This window comes from Natrix helvetica, assembly GCF_964273705.1.
Source record: "Natrix helvetica genome assembly, chromosome: 8".
Lineage (NCBI taxonomy): Eukaryota > Metazoa > Chordata > Lepidosauria > Squamata > Natricidae > Natrix > Natrix helvetica.
The window spans coordinates 934,116-954,515 of NC_138559.1; the positions used below are offsets into that span (position 1 = coordinate 934,116).

The 20,400-nt window shown below is 51.4% G+C and overlaps 2 protein-coding genes across 4 annotated transcripts; one reads left to right on the forward strand and one right to left on the reverse strand.

Moving 5' to 3' along the window:
* Positions 1 to 13: 13 nt before the first annotated feature.
* Positions 14 to 7,369, forward strand: USP39 (ubiquitin specific peptidase 39). The gene is made up of 13 exons (XM_081960989.1): positions 14 to 215; positions 495 to 564; positions 1,576 to 1,670; positions 2,054 to 2,190; positions 2,523 to 2,675; positions 3,415 to 3,640; positions 4,005 to 4,082; positions 4,926 to 4,993; positions 5,267 to 5,455; positions 6,036 to 6,178; positions 6,630 to 6,765; positions 6,869 to 6,955; positions 7,044 to 7,369. Exons 1-13 carry the CDS (start codon positions 29 to 31, stop codon positions 7,092 to 7,094), a joined length of 1,620 nt encoding a protein of 539 aa, XP_081817115.1. The 5' UTR covers positions 14 to 28; the 3' UTR covers positions 7,095 to 7,369.
* Positions 7,370 to 8,333: 964 nt separating this feature from the next.
* SFTPB (surfactant protein B) lies at positions 8,334 to 16,575 on the reverse strand. Of its 3 annotated transcripts, none has more exons than XM_081961026.1 (11): positions 16,428 to 16,575; positions 13,805 to 13,932; positions 12,775 to 12,846; positions 12,269 to 12,394; positions 11,817 to 11,966; positions 11,374 to 11,463; positions 11,006 to 11,189; positions 10,289 to 10,440; positions 9,347 to 9,427; positions 8,697 to 8,801; positions 8,334 to 8,473 (listed from the first exon to the last, which is right to left on the reverse strand). In XM_081961026.1, the coding sequence occupies exons 1-11, from the start codon at positions 16,468 to 16,470 to the stop codon at positions 8,438 to 8,440; spliced, it is 1,167 nt and encodes a 388-aa protein (XP_081817152.1). In that variant the 5' UTR covers positions 16,471 to 16,575; the 3' UTR covers positions 8,334 to 8,437. The 3 variants fall into 3 exon arrangements, with proteins under 3 accessions (XP_081817152.1, XP_081817151.1, XP_081817153.1); XM_081961025.1 differs by having other exon boundaries at positions 13,778 to 13,932; XM_081961027.1 differs by lacking the exon at positions 9,347 to 9,427 and having other exon boundaries at positions 13,778 to 13,932.
* Positions 16,576 to 20,400: the final 3,825 nt, after the last annotated feature.

The window sequence follows — 20,400 nt, forward strand, 5'->3', positions numbered from 1 at the left end:
GCCGAGCGTCGTCTTGGCGCCCGCAGAGATGGCGGCGCGCGTCAAGCGGGAGCCTCGCAGCCCCCAGCCGTGGCCGGGCTGCCCGACGATCGCGCCTGGCGGAGCGCTGGGCTGGGCGCGGGTGAAGAGGGAGTCCGCCGAGGAGGTCGCCATCAAGCAGGAGCCCGACGAGCCGGAGGAAGAAGAGGAGGAGGACGGCGCGGAGGAGCCCCCAGGTGGCCCCCGGGGAGAGCGCCAGCCCCCCCTTCCCCTTTCTCTCTGGAGGGTCCTTTGAGGAGGGCCGGTGCCGCCCTGGTGGCAAGCAGGGGATCCCCGGCGGTGGTTTCCTGCCAGGAGGCAGCTGGTCCCGTGAGGGGGATGGCGGCATAAGCGTTTAGTCAGTGAAAATAAACACTTCGTTCCCCTAAAAGGCCCTTGGATGCCAGCCGCTTCCTCTCTTGCCTGTTTCGTTCCGTCTTCACGCTAAACGTTTCTGATTTATTTCCCCTTTTCAGTCAAGTATGGTCGATTTGACCCAGAAGATCGCCGGAGCCGCCATTGTCCCTACCTGGACACCATCAACAAGTGAGTGTCAAAATGAAATTGTATTTGGGGGGGATCAGTGAATGAATAACTGTACAAAAACAATGAGTCAATGCAGAGACTGAAACTGTTTGTAGGACGGCCAGTTGGTGTCCTGTCTGTAGCCTCCTTTGGCAAAAGGATCCCTGGCAAACGGTTCCCGTGAAGGACCTGGAAGCCCCTGATGCAAGATCAGCAAAAACACCCCTGGGAGCCCCCCTCCCCTGAACGCCTTCTTTGACTGTCCCTGGTCTGGGGCAGAGACTCCTCAGAAAGTGAGGGAAACCTCTTTGGTCCTCCCAGATGCCTGTGGTTCTCCCTCCTCCCTGGCCTGTCACTCCAGAATTGGGGAAAGGGCTCTCTCTGCTAGAGAGCGGAGCCTAAGAACTCCTGAACCCCCTGAGTGGGACACCCACTCACGGGGCTCAGCCTTCATCCAGGAAAGTCTCTGCTTCTGGGTTGACATGGGAGGCTGAGTGTTTTATTTCCACCTTCCCAGATTTCAGGGAATCAAATGTTTGTGTAAATGGAAATAATTTTTCTCTCTCCTAAGAATATGTTTCTTGTGAACAAAGGTCCTTGTGCAGAAACAAATGAAAGAATCTGAAGTAGGAGCAAGAGTCCTTGAGAGTGACACAAGTTTATAGAATACCAGGATTATATATAGAACCTAATACTTAATATTATTTCCAGTTTTTATTTAAAAAAAATAAGTCCTTGGGAGAAAAATCTCTAGTTCTCGTCTCACAGCTTTAAATCTTTCCTCCTAGGTCTTTATCAGAAAAACAATGTTTTACTACATGGAATACTAAGATGAGACAGGAAAGGTCATCCCTAATTTAAAAATAGTGGGCCCACCACCATGTGGTGGTGATAGGGACAGTATTTTGTTCCTCTACATCGACTTGTCACATCCTAAAGTTTCCCTGTAATGCATTATTTGCATATCTTAAATTCACTGGCATGGTGTTGAGAGTTGTGCGTTGTTAAGAATCCCATCTTGTGCCACTGCAGGAGCGTCCTGGATTTTGACTTTGAGAAGCTGTGTTCGATCTCACTCTCACATATCAACGTCTATGCTTGTTTGGTGTGTGGGAAATATTTCCAAGGTAAGCCTCTTTCAGTCCCTTCTCTTTTTTGATAGTTGGCCTAGGAACACACATTCTTGATCAGCCTAGTAGAAAAACTTTGTGCATAATGCCTGGGGTGGGTGTCTCTTGCCTCACCTTGATGAGCTTAATCTCAAGCAGGTATCACAGCTGATCATTGATATAATAGGCATGAATGAGAGATCAGCACTTGAAATGCAGCTTCTCCCATCCTTTTTCATAAGGGCTGACAGATCAAAATGTTGTGGGGCTGTCAGCAGCCTTGACACTAACAATTGATTGCCTCCCCCAAGACATGACTCCCTCCCTTCCTTCCTGCTGGTGGTGGACATAGTAGGCAGTTCTTGCTCATGGGATTGCTCTGCCTCCTGTCTTCTCCACAGGTCGTGGCTTGAAGTCCCATGCTTACATTCACAGTGTCCAGTTCAGTCATCATGTGTTCCTCAACCTTCACACCTTGAAATTTTATTGCCTGCCGGACAACTATGAGATCATTGACTCTTCTCTTGAGGATATCACTGTAGGTGGCTTTCTGGTGAAGGGTGGGGGGGAGAGGTGGGAATGCCCAGCTCGGCTCAACTCGTAATACTTAAAATGTCCCTACCCAGACATTCACCCCACCATCTATTGGTGCAGGAAGTGCAGCAGAGGGGAGGTTCTTAACCACTCTCCAAACCTAGAGTTCATGTCCAGGGTTGCAATGCTGCATTTCTACATTGCAAACTGTAAGCCTTGCTTGCCCTCCGAGGAGAGCCAAGCGTGGGTGAGCTGATGAGTCTCCCGGTGTGGCCTGGGCTAAGGCTTCCAGCAGGCCATCTCCTCCCTCGCTTCTTCTTCTCTCCCATTTTCCAGTATGTACTGAAGCCAACCTTCGCCAAGCAGCACATCGCCAATTTGGACAGGCAGGCCAAACTCTCCCGCGCCTATGACGGCACCACGTACCTGCCGGGCATTGTGGGATTGAATAACATCAAGGCCAACGATTATGCCAATGCAGTCCTCCAGGTACTGTGCCGTCTTTGAAGTGGAGGAAGAGTAGGAAAAGCCACTGCAGCCCCTCCCTCCTTCCTCAGTGTAACACAATACAGCCCAAGGCAATTCAATGCAATACAGGTAGGCCTTGTTTAGGAACTGCCTTGTTTAGACAATTCACAGTTAAGGTGGTGATGAAAAAGTAACTTTACAACCAGTCCTCACATTTATGACCTTGATAGGTCTGACAAACAAAGAAAAGCTGAAGGAAGACCGTAAACACAGTTGTGGTTTCGCTTAGAAACCATTTTGCTTAACCAAATAAAAAGTTGGAAGGCACTTTGGGGGGTCTTGTAGTCCAACCGCCAGCTCAAGCGGGAGACCTAATACCATTTCAGACAAATGGCTGTCCAGTCTCTCCTTAAAAACATCGTTGTGTGTTTTGTCACTGATTGTACTTATTTATTTGTTAAATTTATTTGCCGCGCGTCTCTCTAGGGCTACTCTAGACAGCTTACGAGAATGAAAAGGAAAGCTAAAGAAGTGTAAAGAGAACAAAAGTAAAATAATACAACCATAAAATAAACAATAGTAAAGGAACACAACACACACGCATCACTATGACAACAAAAGATGGGCGGGTGGAGAGCAGAGCTGGGGGTGGGTGGAGGTGGGGGCCGCCATCAAGTCAGCCATCCCCCCCTCCAGCTTGGAACTCCCCCCTCGAGGGCCCAGGCTTCATGAATGTTTTGTATTTGTGTGTGTCATGTAGGCGTTGTCAAATGTGCCACCCCTGCGGAATTACTTCCTGGAGGAAGAGAATTACAAGAACATCAAGCGTCCTCCAGGGGATATCATGTTCCTGCTGGTCCAGAGGTTTGGGGAGCTCATGAGGAAGCTGTGGAACCCCCGGAACTTCAAGGCTCACGTCTCTCCCCATGAGATGCTGCAGGCTGTGGTTCTGTGCAGTAAGAAGAACTTCCAGATCACCAAGCAGGGTGAGAGGCTGCAGGAGTTCTGAGGCTGCGAAGAATAGCCTGGAAACATCCGGGGTGGTTTCTCAGTGGAACCATCAACTCGACCACCTGGTCACAGGGAGCACATAACTCCTTTGCACCTGAGCATTCCCCATTTGGATATTTAGGTGCACGAAGGGCATCAAAGGGCTACTGAGGCCCTCAGGAAGGGGGAGGGGAGCAACGCTCCTCCACGCATGACCCCCTTTGGTAAAGCTTTAAACCTGGTCTGGTCCCCTTCGGGGGGGGGGGAGACTTTGCTTTAGTCGTGGGGCCCAGAGTGAGGGTAGGGGGATGCTCGGATGATCCCTTCCTTTCACGGCCTTGCCCTTCTCTCCCTTGGCAGGGGATGGAGTTGACTTTCTCTCCTGGTTCCTGAATGCCTTGCACACTGCTCTCGGGGGCACCAAGAAGAAGAAGAAGAGTAAGTGAAAGGGGTTGCTGCCTCTTATGTCACCTTTTGTAAGACTACGTAAAGCTTCAGGGTTTTGAAGGAAGCCCTCCTCAAAGCCGCTTCCTGAAGCAATTCTGGTCCTCTTAACCAAATGAGGTGATCCTCTCAGAGTTACCCCAGAGGCAGGGATGACCAAGGAATCCTACTGCATGGCTTCCCTAGTGCATTGGAGCTTTGCGGGGGTGCTGCCCTGGCCACCCCTCCGAGGCCGAGGGGGAAGAGCTCTCGGCTGCTGCTTCTGGAGGCAGACGAACCAGAGCATGGTCCATTAGCAGTCCTTGCTGGCCAGAAGTCTCAGCCAGCCCATCCTGGGAGAGAGGAGAGCCAGGATCTCCCTCCACTCGCTTCTTCCCATGTCCCCAGGACCCCACAGGCTTTCCTGTCGCTCTTCCCTTTTCCTCCTGCCGAGCTCCCCAGGCAGACTTTCTCTGCCCGTTTAATTCAGAAGGGCAAGCAGACTCATCTCTCCCCTTGTATTGATCCTGTGTTAATTATAGTGTCATTTGAAAAGTCAGCCTCTGGCCCTTTGATCCTTTTCATGCCCTGGACAGGGTTACTGTGAGAATTGCCTGAGCCTCGGCTAGGACCCAGTGGGTGGACCAAGGGCAAAACTGCCATTGGGGAGGTTTCGTCAACTGGAAAACACTATCTATTTCTCTCTTTGTTCACATCGACTGTTACAAGTAGATGCTTTGCACTTTAAAAAAAATGTGTAGCCAATGTAGAAAATGTTGGAAATCTGTTGATTAAAAACATGGAATAGAGGGCTGAAAAAGTTGTATTCTCTTCTGTTCTCTCCCCTTTGGACTTCAGCCATTGTAACCGATGTCTTCCAAGGCTCCATGCGGATATTCACCAAGAAATTACCACACCCTGATCTGGTGAGTTGCAGGCGGGCCTAGTTGCATTTTTTGCCCGAAAAAGAAGAGAGCAGAGGGGAAGAACAGCCGAAGTGAAGAAGAGGAATGCTTATCTTTGCTAGGGTAGTTAAATGAGAACCTCAGCTCTTCATAGGCACGCTGGATGTTGACTCCTGCAGCTGGGCACTTGACCACTAAAAGGCCCTTTGGCCAGTCCAGCCACCCCACCCCATGGCTTCAGGGGTCTCTGGGGCAGGCCCGGCTTATTCGGCTCATGGCGTTGCTTTCTTTCAGCCTGCAGAAGAAAAGGAGCAGCTGCTCCAGAACAACGAGTATCAAGAGAAAATGGTGGAGTCCACTTTCATGTACCTGACCCTGGACCTCCCCACCGCCCCCCTCTACAAGGATGAGAAGGAGCAGCTCATCATCCCCCAGGTCCCACTCTTCAACATCTTGGCCAAGTTTAATGGAATCACGGAAAAGGTAATTCCTGCAACTGGGCCCCAGCGGTCTCGGCTGCCTTGGTTCTACAAGCGCAAACCTTCCGTGGGGAGAATGCCACCCATTTCCTCGATTGCGGGGGAAGGGAAGGGCCTCATCCATGCAAGCAGGGAGAGCCAGGATTCTTTCCCCAAAGGGCCGAAGTCCCTTTGCTGGGTCAAGGAATCTCTCCTCCTGGGAGGGAAAGAGAGCAGGTGAGCAGGGGGCCTGGGTCCCCCTGGCTGCTCCATCTCTTTGGCACTGCCTGCGGCTCCCATCAAGAGGCAAGGGATGGATTGACCGAAGGGGCTTCTGGACACTGGTGAGGGCAGCCCTAAAGAAACCCTGGCCTGTGCCCCTCCCCTGTCCCCAGCTGAGGTCATGTGTCCCCCGGGATACAAGACAATAAGGGGCTGCATTGAAAAGGATCATGAGCTGGAGAGTTGGAGCTGTTGCTGGCATTGCTGGCATCGAGCCCCCTGATGCTTGCTGGGTATAAACAAACTAAGGCAAAAAAGTTGTATTGAAGCAAAGATGTCTTGGCTTCCCTGGGAAAGTGAAAAAAAATCTTTTTGCCCTTCAGGAATACAAGACCTACAAAGAGAACTTCCTGAAGCGCTTCCAGCTCACCAAGCTGCCTCCGTACCTGATTTTCTGCATCAAGAGGTTCACCAAGAACAACTTCTTTGTGGAAAAGAATCCCACCATTGTCAACTTCCCCATCACGTATGTACGGAGGGCCCTTCTCCAGGAGAAACTGCGCTGCCTTGGCAAATGCCAGAGGCTGGTGTTGGGATAGGTCCGTCAGAGGAGGCCTCGGTGTTCCCGGTCGATCTGATGGTTGAAAGGGGCAGGATAAGTGCCAGCAGAGGCTCTAGGCTCTTTCTAGGGACTTGGGGGGGGGGGGGCTTTGAGCATGGCTACATTGGCCCCAGTCTGCCTCTAGGGAGTTCAGAGAGGAAACGGGTCTTCCCCCCCTGCGTTTTAGGCCTGCGTTTTGTTGTAGTGGTGAGAAATCACAAAGGCCAAAGATGACGGAAGGCTTAGTGGAAGACAATGTCCGAAGCCTTCTGGCCCCTGAAGCCCCTTCCCCTTCTCTGGAGGGCCACAGGGGGAGGGGATCCTTTCTCTGTGAGAGATCCGTCCTCAGAGCCTTAAGGGCGACTTCTCTGCTTAGGAACGTGGATCTGCGGGAATACCTCTCGGAGGAAGTGCAGGCCGTGCACAAGAATACCACCTATGACCTCATCGCGAACATCGTGCATGATGGGAAGCCCACGGAAGGGGCCTACCGGATCCACGTGTTGCATCACGTGAGTTTTTGGCTCCCCCCCCCAAGGGTTCCCTTCGGGGCCACCCCGGGGCCTCCCTCTTGGTCTTGGGCCGTGACCTCTGACCCGGACAGGGCTCTTACAGGGCACAGGCAAGTGGTATGAGCTGCAGGACCTGCAGGTGACGGATATTCTCCCCCAGATGATCACGCTGTCTGAGGCTTACATCCAGGTGAGTGTTTGGCCTTCCTTCTGCCGCCCACCCAAAGCCACAGGGCTCCCCCCCACCCCCCTCACACGAGTTGACTTTATTTCAACAGATCTGGAAAAGGAGAGGCAGCCAAGAAGCCAGCCAGCCACAAGGAACGTGAAGGAGGAGGAGCTGTGTGTGCAACAGGCCCACTTAAAGCCTGGGACATTGCTGCAAAGACTGGTGGTTGCCTGGGCCGTTTGGAGTTTTCTTCCTGCCCCTGGAGAGGCCCTTGCTGGCCCTTTGGTCCTGATGCAGCCCCAGCAAGCATCTCGTCTGGGTACCAGGACTGCCCTGTTTCCCCCTCCCTTTGGAGGAGGTCTTGCAGGGGGACGGGCGCTTCGGCTCCTCTCTGTACATTAAACAGGCATGCTGGTTTCCCCCGCAACCCTGCTGTTTTCCTGCTCTTCTTCCCCCCCTGCCCCCAGGGAGGCGGGATTCGAACAAGGCATCCCATCCACAGAGGGTCTGTGGTAGGCACGTTCATGCTGCGTTTGGCTAGACGGGAACAAGCACTCAGGGGGAACAAATACTTTGAAGATAACATCATGGAGTAGTTAACCGTCTAAAGAGCTGCTTCACCAGGGAGGGAGGCCTCCTGGGGGGCTCCAATTGTGAAACACGACCTCTTGAAAAACAATACCCTCCAACTGGAAGACCCCACGGGTTGCTTGTTATTCTCTGGGCACAATTTAGGGGGATTGTGTTAACGTTTCCTCTCCTGAATGATCAGCTGAAGGACTCTGTAACTCGAGGATGCCTGAGCAGGGAGGTCATGGGGAGTGGGGAGGTCTTAAAGTTGACTTGACCAGCCCTTGGGAGAAGGAGGGGGCTATAAATCAAATCAATGGCATTTAATCTCTCCTGGGTGTCAGATGAGCAGAGACACAGTTCCAGCCTGACATTGGCGCATCTCTGAGGGAGAAATTCGTATTTTTATTACTAATAAATGAGGGCTCTGCTGTTCTTGCTTAGTTTCCAAGGTTCCGTTATCCCTTTTCCTTGAACCTCTGACCGAGGGGGCCTCGGTTCCTCGGTTGTCTGCGTGGGGGTCCTGAAGCACGAAGGCAGAGCTTGTCTTGCGGCAGCTGTGCAACCCTAGAAAAGGGTGTGGCTCCTTTAAGGAGTCAGAGGGTGCTTGGCTCACATCACTGCATGTTCCAGATTGATCCCTGGCCCCCGCATGGCCAGATCCTCCACTTCCCTCCCCAAGACATTTCTATGTTTCTAATGGCAGCTTGGTGGGATTCTTAGGGTAAAAAAAGCCTCAGGAATCCTCGTGTCCTCAAGGCTTCCTCTTCTACTCCTACCCCACCTCCCTATAAAGGCACACAGTCGCCCAAGGACAAGGCTTCCTCAGTGAGATCTGGAAGTTAATTTTAATAGTTGAGATTCTTTTCGTCCTCTGCAGTGAAGGGGAGAGGAGCAGGGCTGTCCTGTCTTCAGCTGGCCCTCCTCGCTCGGTTACAACCATACATGGTCCTGGCAGTGCTTGGTAGCCTAGAGGAGGATGGGGGAGAGAGAAATCAGGGCGACATTCTGAGAAGACGTTCCTGGCACCTGAATTCATTTGAGATCCGTCCCTTTGGGCTCAGGCTGGTTCCCAACTGGCTCCTCATGGAATTGCTGGGACTGAAGTAGCCCTGAAGGTCAGCCGGCAGCTGTTGGCTGCACACAGTGGCCAGCGTTGGGGGGGGGCAGAGGGGAAAGGCCCGGTCCTCACCTTGCATTGCTTGGCTGCACTCCAGCTGGAGCACCAGTAAGTGGGTCCCTGGGCACAAGGAGTGGCGCTCTGCAAAAGCTGCTCAGCTGTGCAGGCCCCCAGTTCCTGCGGAGGGACAAGAGGAAGTAGAGGGCCCCCTCTTCCTCCCCCGTCGCAAGAGGAAGGGGGGAATAGTCTGGCTTCACTGGCCATCCCGTCCGGCCTTTGCCGGTCTCGGTTCCCCAGGTGTCTTCGCTCCCCCTTTCTCCTCGGAGTGACCCGTTTGCAGGCAGCAGCTCTCTGCAATGGGTCGTCCTGATTCCTTAATCTGGAGGAGCAGAAGAGAACAGCAGCAGCAGCTGCCCCCCTCGCACTCAGTGCCTGCTCCTTTTGGAACTGGGAAGAAGAGCAGGGATCTCGGGATCCCCTTGGACCAGAAGGGAGGAGCCTTCATCCCTTTCCATGCTCGGCTTGAATCCCAAAGAGATCTTCCCAAATGGGACCCCTGCATTTGCGCCCTTTTCCTCCGTCTGTGCTCCCCCAGCCCAGAATATACGGCTTGGATTATCAACACCTGTCCAGGTGTCTTCCCAGGGCGCATGGCCTGTGTGCTGGCTCCAGCTGCTTTGCCTCTTAGGGTTAGTTAGAATGCCCCCCCTCCCTCTCCCTACCTGGCAGGTGGTCTGGGAGTCCCAGGGCTTCATTAACAGTGCGGAGAGCTTCTGCTGGTGCTGGTAGAGGAAGCGTTGGCACTGCAAAAGAGGAGAGACAGAAATGTCTCTTCTGGGCCATTGGCCTCGCATCCCCCAACCCACCGCCTGAGCAGAGGGAGTGCAGGTGAAAGGGGGGGGGGACGCCTCTCCGGATGATCTGAATGATCTCCCTGAATGCTTAAGAACTTTCCCGAAGCCCCGGAAGCTGCCCTGGCTGGAGGTCTGGAGGGCTGTGAAAGAAAGCTCTGAAATGGCCACAGAGGGTCCCGTTCAGGGGGATCCAACTCCATTGCACTGAGGGCCGCGTCAGGGTTGTGTTTGATCTCAAGAGCTGGGGGGTGGGTGAGTGTGGCCAGCTCGACATCACTCGTGTCGGGGGCACCTGTATAGGCCCAGGTGGGGCTGGGGGAGGGGGGATCCATTGCCTCAGGGGAGGAAGGCGAGACCAGGGAGAGGGCCAAAGCCGTCTCCGCCAGAGGAGCCTGGCCAAGGGCTAAGGCTTGCTTCCTTTTCCTTCCCTCTCCCCTCTCCTTTCTTCCTCCTCCCTCCTTTTTCCTCTGTGCTCTCTTCCCTTCTTTTTCTTTGTCTTTACTCTTCCTTTCTCCTTTCCTGTCCCTTCGTGGATGCTCAAGTTCAAAAGGCGAAGCGTTTCTCCTTTTGGTTTCTTCTGCTAGCCCTCGGCCAGAGGAAACGGAGCCCGGAGGGGGAGGAGGGGGGCTGTTCTGAGGGTCTTTAATGGTTTTTAGGCAGAGCTAGACTGGCCCCAGAATATTAGTGCTTTGGGGACACCTTACCTTGATGTACGCTAAGCCCCGTGTGCTATTCAATCTCTCATCCTGCCTGCCTGTGTCCCACTTACAAAGGAAAGATGGCATGCTAAGCTTCGGAGGGCAGCCTCACCTGAGGCTGGGGGGCAAAGGAAGGGCTGCAGGCTGAGGACAAGGCTGCCTCCACTGCCCTCCGGGTGCCATTTGCCCTCAGAGACGCCTTCGCTTGGCCGCTGATCGTGAGGCACATCAGGCATCCCTCGGCTGTGGCTGGCAACGGGGGCTCTGGGGAGAAGCACAAAGTGATGCTGGAATTAGATGGGGGGGGAGGGGGGTGTCCCCAAAGAATCCCTTTCCAGCCTCTGCTTCCCTGGAGGGGCATCAACGGCAGCAGTAAGCCCCCTTTTCCCAAACCTCCCCCCCCCCCGCATGAGAGCTTTTCCCCGGGCATGGAAGGCAAGCGCTGTTTCTTTTTGGAAATGCTCAGAGAAGCTGCTGCCTTCCAAACACAGATTTCATGGGAATGGATCCAAAGAGCATGCGGGTGCTCCAGCCATGGCCTCCGAGCATGTTTCCATCTGGATATGGAGGACTGGCTCTCCTGGAGGTCAGCAAACCTTTCTCATGCCATTCAGGTATTGGCAGATGTCTCCCTTTTGAACAGCCTTGCCTTGCTGGAAGCCCAGCGCCTGCCCCACTCTTCCCCCGCCCCTGTTTGGCCACAGCCTCCCCTGCGCTGGGCTTGGCTCATTCCACTCCCCGCGGGCCCATGGCTTGCTGGGTTGTCTGGTTGGTCATTCCCTGGCCTGGGAGAAGAGGGAAAGAGGCAGCCTCCTGGGCCCCTTGGTACCTGGACTGCAGTTTTCCTCCGAGGCACACATCAGCATCATCCCACAGACCAGGCGTGGGCCCAGCTTGCTCACAATTGTGTCCACGATGATCACCGTGTATTTCTCCATCAGACACTGGCACATGCCAGCCACAACCCCTGGCAGAATGTAGCAGAGTTTGGACATGGCTTTGCCAATAGTGGCCTGGGGGAAGAGTGGATATGTGAGCAGGGAGGTCAACTCGCCCAATGCTGGCTCCCATTAGTCCCTCCCCAGGAAGGCTTTCCCAGCCGCCTGCAGCACAAGGGGGCCCCTCACAGCCGCCGGCTGGGCCTGGCCGAGGGTTCAAGGGCGCAGCTGTTAGCATGGCAGCCTGACGATGCCCTACCTTGGGGATGACCGACTCAGCCTTGCCAATAAACGTCCTGCACAACCAGCAGAGAGGCAGGGGGATGGGCAGAAGCTCCTGCAGGGACTCCTAGCAAAAGAAGAGCCGGTCACTCTCCCGCCACGCGGAGCTTGGTCTTGACAGCTGCCCAGGCGTCTTCCAGCAGCAAAAACCCTCCCTCCCCAGTTTCTCCCCTCATGGACCCCATGGTGGAACCAGGATCCTCCCCTCCTGCCTGCTCTTTCTTCACTCCCCTCCCTCTCGGTCTTTGTAAAGGGCTTAAAAGAGAAAGCGTGACGTTTGGAAGAATGAAGAGGCTTCTGTAGCAGAGCACCTGGCCTTCCCCTTTTTCCAAGCCTCCCCTTCCCTCCCCTGCTGAGAAAGGGGGGGGTGTCCCACAAGCCCTTGGTTTGGGGCTGTGGGCACTCGGAAGCCCACTTTACCTGTGTGTGGCCAGTGGGCGGGATGGGCCTCTGGCCTTGCAGCTGTGGAAGGAGCTGCTCCAGCCCTCTGAGCAGCTGCATGAAGCCATCCTGGCTTCCTGGAAGGTCAGCTGGACAGGCCCCCAGCTGGGCGCATATGACGCTGGGATCCTAATGGGGAGAAAGGGCACACCCTATAGAATGGCCAGCAGAGAGAGCTGGGCGGCTGGACCCTGAGTGGGAAGATCTCTTGCATGATCTCCAATGTGGTGTGGTACAAGAGTCTTACACAGAAAGCCTTCTCAGGAGAGCTAAAGGGACTGTTGGATGCTGCCCGGCCATTCCGGGAACTCCCAACCTCATCTATATGTATCTTGAGATAAGCCTCCATCCTCCCCAACCCAGAGACTGTGAGATTGGAAGAAGAGCTTGGGATCAAGGCATCTGCTCGTTCACAAGGAGTAACTACTTACAAGTTGTTTTTCCAGGCTGGCAATTAAACGGGCATAGTAATCCTTTACCAGGGCCTGGCACTGAGGGATAAGTGTCTGAAGTGGCAAATTGGTACATTCCTGCTCCAAATACTTCTCGAGGGCTTTCTGTTGAGAGATGAATTATGTGAAGAGGATTGAGCAAGAGGGGTTGGACCAAGGGTCATATTCCCCCCCCACACACACACTCTTCAGCTGGGAGCCGCTGAGACCAGTTGGCTCTGCCCACAGCTTCAACGTCAGAAAAACATTGAGGCAATAGAAGAATAGCAGAACAACAAGAGAGTTGGAAGGGAAGTCTTCTAATCTTCCCTTCCTGCTCAAGCAGGAAACTCTAGACCACTCTAGACAAATGGCTGTTCCGCACCCATCACTTCTGGAGACAAGAAGAACAAGTCAACTGCACAGCTGAGTCTGGGAAAGCGTAAGAAGGCTAGCAGGCGCTCCAATCGCATTCTTGCTGGTACATTAATGGATTGCTTTGTCACCTTAAAGGCCGATTCCTTGGCCATGCGCACCAGGATGGAGACAAGTTGTTTGCAGTCTGCACACATGTCCTCCTGGAAGAAAAAGGGATTCCCCCACTGAGAACCTCTTCCCCCGAGGCCTTTGCTCCCCGTCCCGAAGGGTCTCCTCTTCCCTGGGCTTCACGGTGTTGACTTCTGAGCCCTGGCAGCCAAGGAGACCAGTGGACCCCATTAGCCCTTTGAGGTAGTCCAGTTAAGAAACACCAACCATAGAGTTCTAGTTATTGTAAGATTCCATTCACAGAATCTTTCCTCTTCTCTTTTTAGTCTCTGGGAAATTAGGGAGGGTCCCTTCAGAATGGCTCTCGTGCTTCCCCCCCCACCTCTGGGCAGAGCTGCCTGGCATCTTTCATGGCCATGCCTATATATTGATGTCAACAGCAGAAGGCAGGAGGGATTCTTTGATTAATGTTTTCAGTAAGTAGAAGTTTCTTTGATTCATGTTACTAGTAGATTAGGGTGTCTTTTAAATAACAAACAACCTCTCCACAAGGAATGTAGAGTCTGATAAGAACTGGTTCAAGTTGCCAAGAACAAGGATTCTCCTTTATTATTGTACATAGACTTGAACTTTAGAAACTTGCAAACACATTATAATGTGGGAAACGCACCTCCTGAATATGAGGATGAGCCTTAACAAGATGATACTAAGAATATTAAGGGATGCTATGAAATGTCATAGCATGCTACCTACTAACACTATTGACCGTTCACCGATGCGTCAAATGATGTCAGCCAATGAAAGAACTCATTACAAACCCAATCGGTTTGAACTGAATATAAGGTGATTCTCCATCTTTCTAAGGGGTCCTTTTTATTCCTCTTTTGGGTTAGGTGCCCCTCCTTACTTGTTTACATAACAAAGGTGTTCTTAATCTACATTTCCGGCTGGGCTGTTCCTTGGGCCCTCTGGGCTAATGGATCTGCTGACCTTTATGGCTAACAACAGCATCACAATACCTACATTGCTGAGTCTGTTCCAGGCGCTCACATCGCCGGCTTGATTCCATCCAGTCTGGACGCAGTGATCCAAAGCATCACACTTGATAGCTGTCATTAAGTTGCTGCACCAGTAAGCTGCTCCCTTGGCACATTCATTCTGGATCTTGCTGGTTAGGACTGGGAAGGGAAGGAGAGGGTCAGCTTGCTATTGATTGTACGCAGTGAGGATAGAAGAAACAGAATGCATTAAAAACTATTTTAGTCTGACCTTCTGTTCAGGGCAAATATATATTATCTCCACAAAAATTCTCTAAAATAGGTTAAGATGTTAATTGGCTCAAGGTTGCACAATTCATTTCATGGGACGCTAAGATGTTGAACCTTGAGTCATCCGTTGATACTTTTATCGTTGCACGGTCCATATGGACCTAAACCATCCCGAAGAGATGGTGAACAGAGAGACAAATCCTTGCTGGTCTCAGGGACATTGCAAAGTCCCTGATTGACCCAAGGGAAGCTCTCCAAGCTGGCGGTAAACAGACAGCCTTAGGCTCACAAAGTCGGAGACGGCTCCGGAAAGAAGGCAGTGAAAGTGAGTCCATCTGGTGAGATTTTTTATTTGAGAATTATTGCCCAAAGAAACTTTTTTTTAAAAGATAAATTAGTTCTTTAAGAGAAAGAATAAAGCAGCGAAATTTATATTTATTGGACTGCCTAAGAAAGTCTTTTTTTCCCTCTTTCTTTGTAACAATGTTTTGTGGATTGAAGTGATTGTAATGCTTCCCATTTCTCCTCTTAAGTGAATGAATTGATTTCTTTTTTCTCCTATTCTTTGCTACCTTATTTTTTGGCTGAACTAAAATTGAAAACACAATATTGCATTAGTATTGCACTATACCGTAGAATTCAATATAGTTACTGCCCTGGGATAGAAGCTGTTTTTCACCCTATTTGCCCTTGTTTTTATTGTCCTGTACCGTCTGCCAGATGGTAATAGTTCAAAAAAAGGGTGCCCAGGATGAGATGGATCTTTAAGGATGTTTTGAACATTCTTAAGGCAGCAGGAGCTATGAAGCTCTTCCAAAGAGGGGAGAGGGCAACCCATGATCCTCTGGGCAATGACGTTGACCCTCTGGAGCGCTGTCCTATCTGCCCCTGTGCAATTGGCAAACCAGACACAGGTGCAGTAAGTTAAAATACTCTCTCTGGTGCAGCAGTAGAAGGTCACCAGCAGTTTTTCCTTCAGTTGTTGTTTCCTGAGAAGTCTCAGGTTGTATAATCTTATGGCATTGGCTGACATAATTCTGCTTGCCAAAATAATAGTGCAGGTATTCCTCAACTTATGACTACAATTAGCACCAGACTTTCCATTGCTAAGCATTACAGCCATGAAGTGTGAGGTCATGTGACCACATTGGTTGGCAATAGCAATCCCAGCAGTCCCAGTTGCCATTGGAACTTCAGAAGGGGAGGGGGAGGCATTAAATGGGAAGTGAAGGTGGTCCCAGGTAAGGAGTGTAGAGGTGCTGCATGGGGAGGGAGGGGAGAGAACCTGAGAGTTCCTGGCAGGCCCAAAAAGTGCAGAAAAGGGAGGTTAGTCAAAGAATATGCTGTGACTTTAAATGGTCACTGAGCAAATAAATTGTCAAACAAATCTATCTTATAAAGGTTTGTTTGCTTATAGTTCAAGGTAGCCCACCTTGAATGAATCGGGTGTAGGAGGAGAGACGGCTGGCCCTGAAGGAGACGTCAAATGCATTATCTGCCACGAATCTCACGAGCGCTGGAAGTGTGTCATGGCAGGACCCAGGGAGCAGGAGGGCTATTCAGCTCCTGTGGTGCCTCTCCCTTGGGAAATTTAATCTATTCAACTTAGGCCATTGAGCCCTTAGCTAGTCTGAAATAAAAGGCCTAACGATCTTACCCCAGGAGTGTAACTGAAACAGATCAAGCACATTTTACGGGTAGCACATTTTGCCACTTGCGTATAAAGGAGGAGTTTGCCATCCAATTTTTTTCTTTGCCAATATAAACGCCCGTGATGAAGAAGACACTGAGAGAGACACGGAATCAAGGACGAATTCTACAAAACCTACAAAACCTGATGGCGGCTGGGTAAAATTGTGAAGGCAAAACCTGGTGATGGACGTAGAGAGGTGGCAGGAAGCATCCCCAGCTGATCTTTGACCAAAAATGGGCCAAACTGTGATGGGCTCCGGGGAGCCCCTTGCCCTCCCCCCATCTGGGCTCAGAGGTCAGAAAATCACCTCTTAGCTTTCCTGAATTAAGCCTTCTACTGAGGGGTCGGATCAGAAAATGTTGGGGGCAATATAAAACAAATGTCACTCGCCCCACCACCTCTCCATCTTTCATGAGGGTCTTCTGATTAATTCCCCCACCCCTTTACTGCTTTATAAGTAAATCAAGAGGAGGAGGATACCCAATCCCCCTTCCTCCTCCCATTTCCCCCCCCAACAGCCCCCCCTCCTGGTGAAGTGGTTGGGTGGAGAGGGAGGGGCGGCCCAAATGTCACCCAGGCAGCAGCTTCTAACTAGGGGCCAAGAGCCTTTCCCTCCATTTTGGGGTCTCTTACTAAGCAGCCTGCCTGAATGGTGGCAGGCCAGGGCCCTTCTCTCACTCAATGCCCCCCTGACCCCCTGCCCCTTGCTTACCCAGGCCTCCAGAGATCAGGCTGAGCAGGATCAGGGGCCACATGGCGAGCTGTCTGGCAGGCCTCCCAGGGCTGGGACGGGGCTCTTTTTATTCTATTCTGAGTGAGCAGAGGCAGCCAATGGAGGGGCATCCCCTCCTCGGCACCTCCCAACTCATTCCCAGCCCTGTGCGACTCCCCCAGGAGGGTGGTTTCCAGGCCCTCCAGGTGAGGCGTCTTCAGAGGACGTGGCTTTTGCAACTTGGGACGGGCGCTTCAGATGTGCCGTCACCTGGTGCTCCCTTTCAGCAACGGCTTGCCTGAAACGGAGCACGTTTGCCCCAACATCATCTCCAGGGATGAGGAGAACTGGCAGGTGTTGAGCTGACTCTCCCACAGCGGAGCCCAGGCATGTCCTGGAGCACGTCCCCCTTGTCTCTGCCACATGTTGAAGGCTCCTGGCAGCCACACACAGAACCGGCCTCTTAGTGCAGGTGCCACGGCTCAGCTGGGACCCCTCGGAAGGAGACCCCCTCTTGGCCTTCCTGCAGAACTGAAAACATTGATTGAAAGTTGCCACCATTACCCTTTTTACATGTAATCAATATTATTTATTAATGCCATGTTGTTAAATGCAATTTTAAGACTGTATTCACTAAAATGCAGAAAAGGTCATTTCCCCAAGCCCTGCATTTCTGCTCTGGCAGGGAGGGGCTCCTAACTTAACTTAACTTAACTTTATTGGATTTCTAGACCGCCCCTCTCTCAAAAGAGACTCGGGGCGGTGTACAGTCATATTAAAATAGTTGAACAGTAAATATACATGTTATAAGTATACAATAAATAAATTAAACACATCCTAAGGCACATCCTGGCCAAGAGGGGAAGTGGCTGGACCTCAATTTTGTGGGCGAGAGTGCCAAGATCCCGCTGGGGGCCAAGGAGAATCTGCTCCCCCCTTGAGGCGGCTTTTTGTGGCAGGACTGATTGCTTTTCAGTCAGCTGGGCGTGTGGGGCTTGGCCTCCCTCTTCATTAAGCAGTGAGGCCACTCTTGAAATGGGCTAAGCCCCCTCTTAAGTGAAGCCCCCTTGAAACAGGCTTATGCAACTGAGCAAACACCTTCTGAATAGGCCGCTTCATCCGTCATCCGTGGGCGGGGAGCGAGGAGAGGGTCCTCCTTGAGAGAAGTGGAGGCACTAGAGGAAGAGAGGCCTTTCTCCTCCTCTCACACCTAACTCTCTTCTTTACCTTCCAGATTTTTCTTTTGGGAAATACAGGGAATTAAGCAGCTCACGTGAAGGAAAAAGAAAAGCACAGACTTTATGCATAGGGATACTCCAGGTGCACACAATACGGGAGGGAGAAAATGCCAAGGGGAGCGGGGAGAAATTGTGACGCAAGGGCTTAGCTTTTAAACACTTGGTTACACCTGTGTAGTTGTGTTTAACTGAACAGTAACACAGGTGGCCTTTGGGCTATGATGGCAGTTGGGACCTAGATTGCCCTTAAGTGACTGCCTCGCTTACCTGTGACCTCCCCGCAGTCGGAGGGGCTCTCATAACCCCACGACATGTGGGTTGGTAAAGGGAAAGTTGTCCCAGCTAAGGAGTGTGGGGGTGTGGGGGGGTTGCCATCAGGAATTAGGGAGGTCCTGGGGGACCCGATGCAGCTGCAGGCTGAGTTGGGGGAGGCCGAGGCAGGGCTGGCCCAGAACCAGCTACGCTCAAGTGCAGAGAGGTCAAAGGATGGCAGGGGGCTCAGTGGGGCTGGAGTGCAGGAGGATTTACCGGAGTGACTGGTGACCTTTTCCTGCCAGTCCCCATTGATGCCGCTGGTGGGAAAGTGGCAGGGAAGGCCTCGAGTGGGGACCGTGTGAGTGGGGCCACCGCAGGCGTCAGAAGTGCCAGCTGCTTGCCAAGCACCCCAATCCCCGTCACGTGACCCCAGGGGGCCTTAGGCAGCCAGGCTCCCACCTGTTCAGAGCTGGCATCACCTGCGTGGCTGAGTGAAGGGCTGGCAGGCAGGAGCAGCTCAGGGCAGCACTCAGCTCCTTGGCCTCCTAAGAGTTGCTGAGTTAGATGCAACTGGCCATCGGCTGAGTTTAAAGACCGATTCGTGGTCTTCGAAGGGTTTGGAGGGGAATTGCTGAAGAAGCGTCTCCAGGATCCTGCAGAGGAATCCCTGCGACGCCCAATGGATCCAGTGGCTGGCAGTCCATGACCCCCGGGATCTAAGGATGGAGCGGCTCCTTCAGAGACGCTGGGAGACTCGGAGCCTTTGCAGGAGGACCCTCAGCCCCTCCCTCCTTTATTTCCTCTGAGCCCCTCCCCCACACTGGCAAAAGCTCCCAGGAGGGTCCAGTCCCTCAGCCTTCAGGGCAGGGGGGGTTGCAGGGGGGCGCATTGAAGAAGGCCTCGGACCCCCCTCCTCCCGGGACCCTCCTCCTGCAGCCCCCCTCCCCTTCCCTTTTGGGGTGGGTGCGGAGGAGGGGGGGGCCTTTAGGGGGCCCTGGGCCAAATGATTTATTATCTGGACCCCGCTCAGAAATGGCAGGGGAGGGGAGATTCGAGCCAACGTCATGACGACACAACGTGCGGTCTCGACAGTCCGAGACCTCCGTTGATACTTTTATCGCTGCACGGTCCATATGGACCTAAACCATCCCGAAGAGATGGTGAACAGAGAGACAAATCCTTGCTGGTCTCAGGGACATTGCAAAGTCCCTGATTGACCCAAGGGAAGCTCTCCAAGCTGGCGGTAAACAGACAGCCTTAGGCTCACAAAGTTGGAGACGGCTCCGGAAAGAAAGCAGTGAAAGTGAGTCCATCTGGTGAGATTTTTTATTTGAGAATTATTGCCCAAAGAAACTTTTTTTAAAAAGATAAATTAGTTCTTTAAGAGAAAGAATAAAGCAGCGAAATTTATATTTATTGGATTGCCTAAGAAAGTCTTTTTTTTCCTCTTTCCTTGTAACAATGTTTTGTGGATTGAAGTGATTGTAATGCTTCCCATTTCTCCTCTTAAGTGAATGAATTGATTTATTTTTTCTCCTATTCTTTGCTACTTTATTTTTTGGCTGAACTAAAACCTTTTTTTATTCTAACAATCTTCCCTACTACTACTTATTAAACTTCATTAAAGACATTTAAAGACTTTTGTTTTCCATAAGCTTGAAACAAATAGAAGAAAATCGAATCTGCCACTCGGAAGCCAGAACTTGTTTTTTTTTCCCTTTTTGAAACAATGTATCCTTTGTTCTCTTTCCTTTGATTTTACTGACTCTGTAACTGGAGGGTTTGCAGCTTACTTGTGGAGACTGATAAGGAGCCAAGGGCACAGATTGTTTTTTTGCAGGTGTCTTTGTGAAATATTTTGGCAAGGGAAGGAAAAGAAAAGAAAAAGATAGAACCCTTCCTTTTTGAAAAAAATTAAAGGACCTTGTACACAAAAGAGACATTGAAGGCTAGAGTGGCAGTGGATTTTAGACTTTTTCTTCTTCTTTCTCCTCTCTTTTCTTCTTCTTCTTGGAAACATGTATCAATATGCAGATGAAGAAACCTTAAGTTTTCAATATTTTTGGTTGGAATTCAAAACATATTGGAAGGATTTGGGAGATTTGAGAAGAAGTTGGATAGACTATTGTCTTGTACAGCAAAAGATGAAGGGGTTGGAGCCCCAAAAATTAAAGAAGAGAATGAAGATATAGAAGATAAAGATAAGGTAACAGATGAACTTACTAATGGAGCATTCATGAGTGAAAGTGGAAAGAAGGGAATATGGAAAAGTGAATTTGAAAATCTGGAGCTCTATCCCTCATGTCAAGATATGGAATTGATGATGGAATTAAGAAGAGAAACAGTTTCAGAAATACATCTGACAATCAAAGATACGCTAATTTCAATACCAGTTCAAGGGCAACGAGACTACCTGAGAGATCTTTTAAGCAAAAAAGTGTGGAGAGAAGTTTTTAAAAACCTTATAAAGAAATTAATAA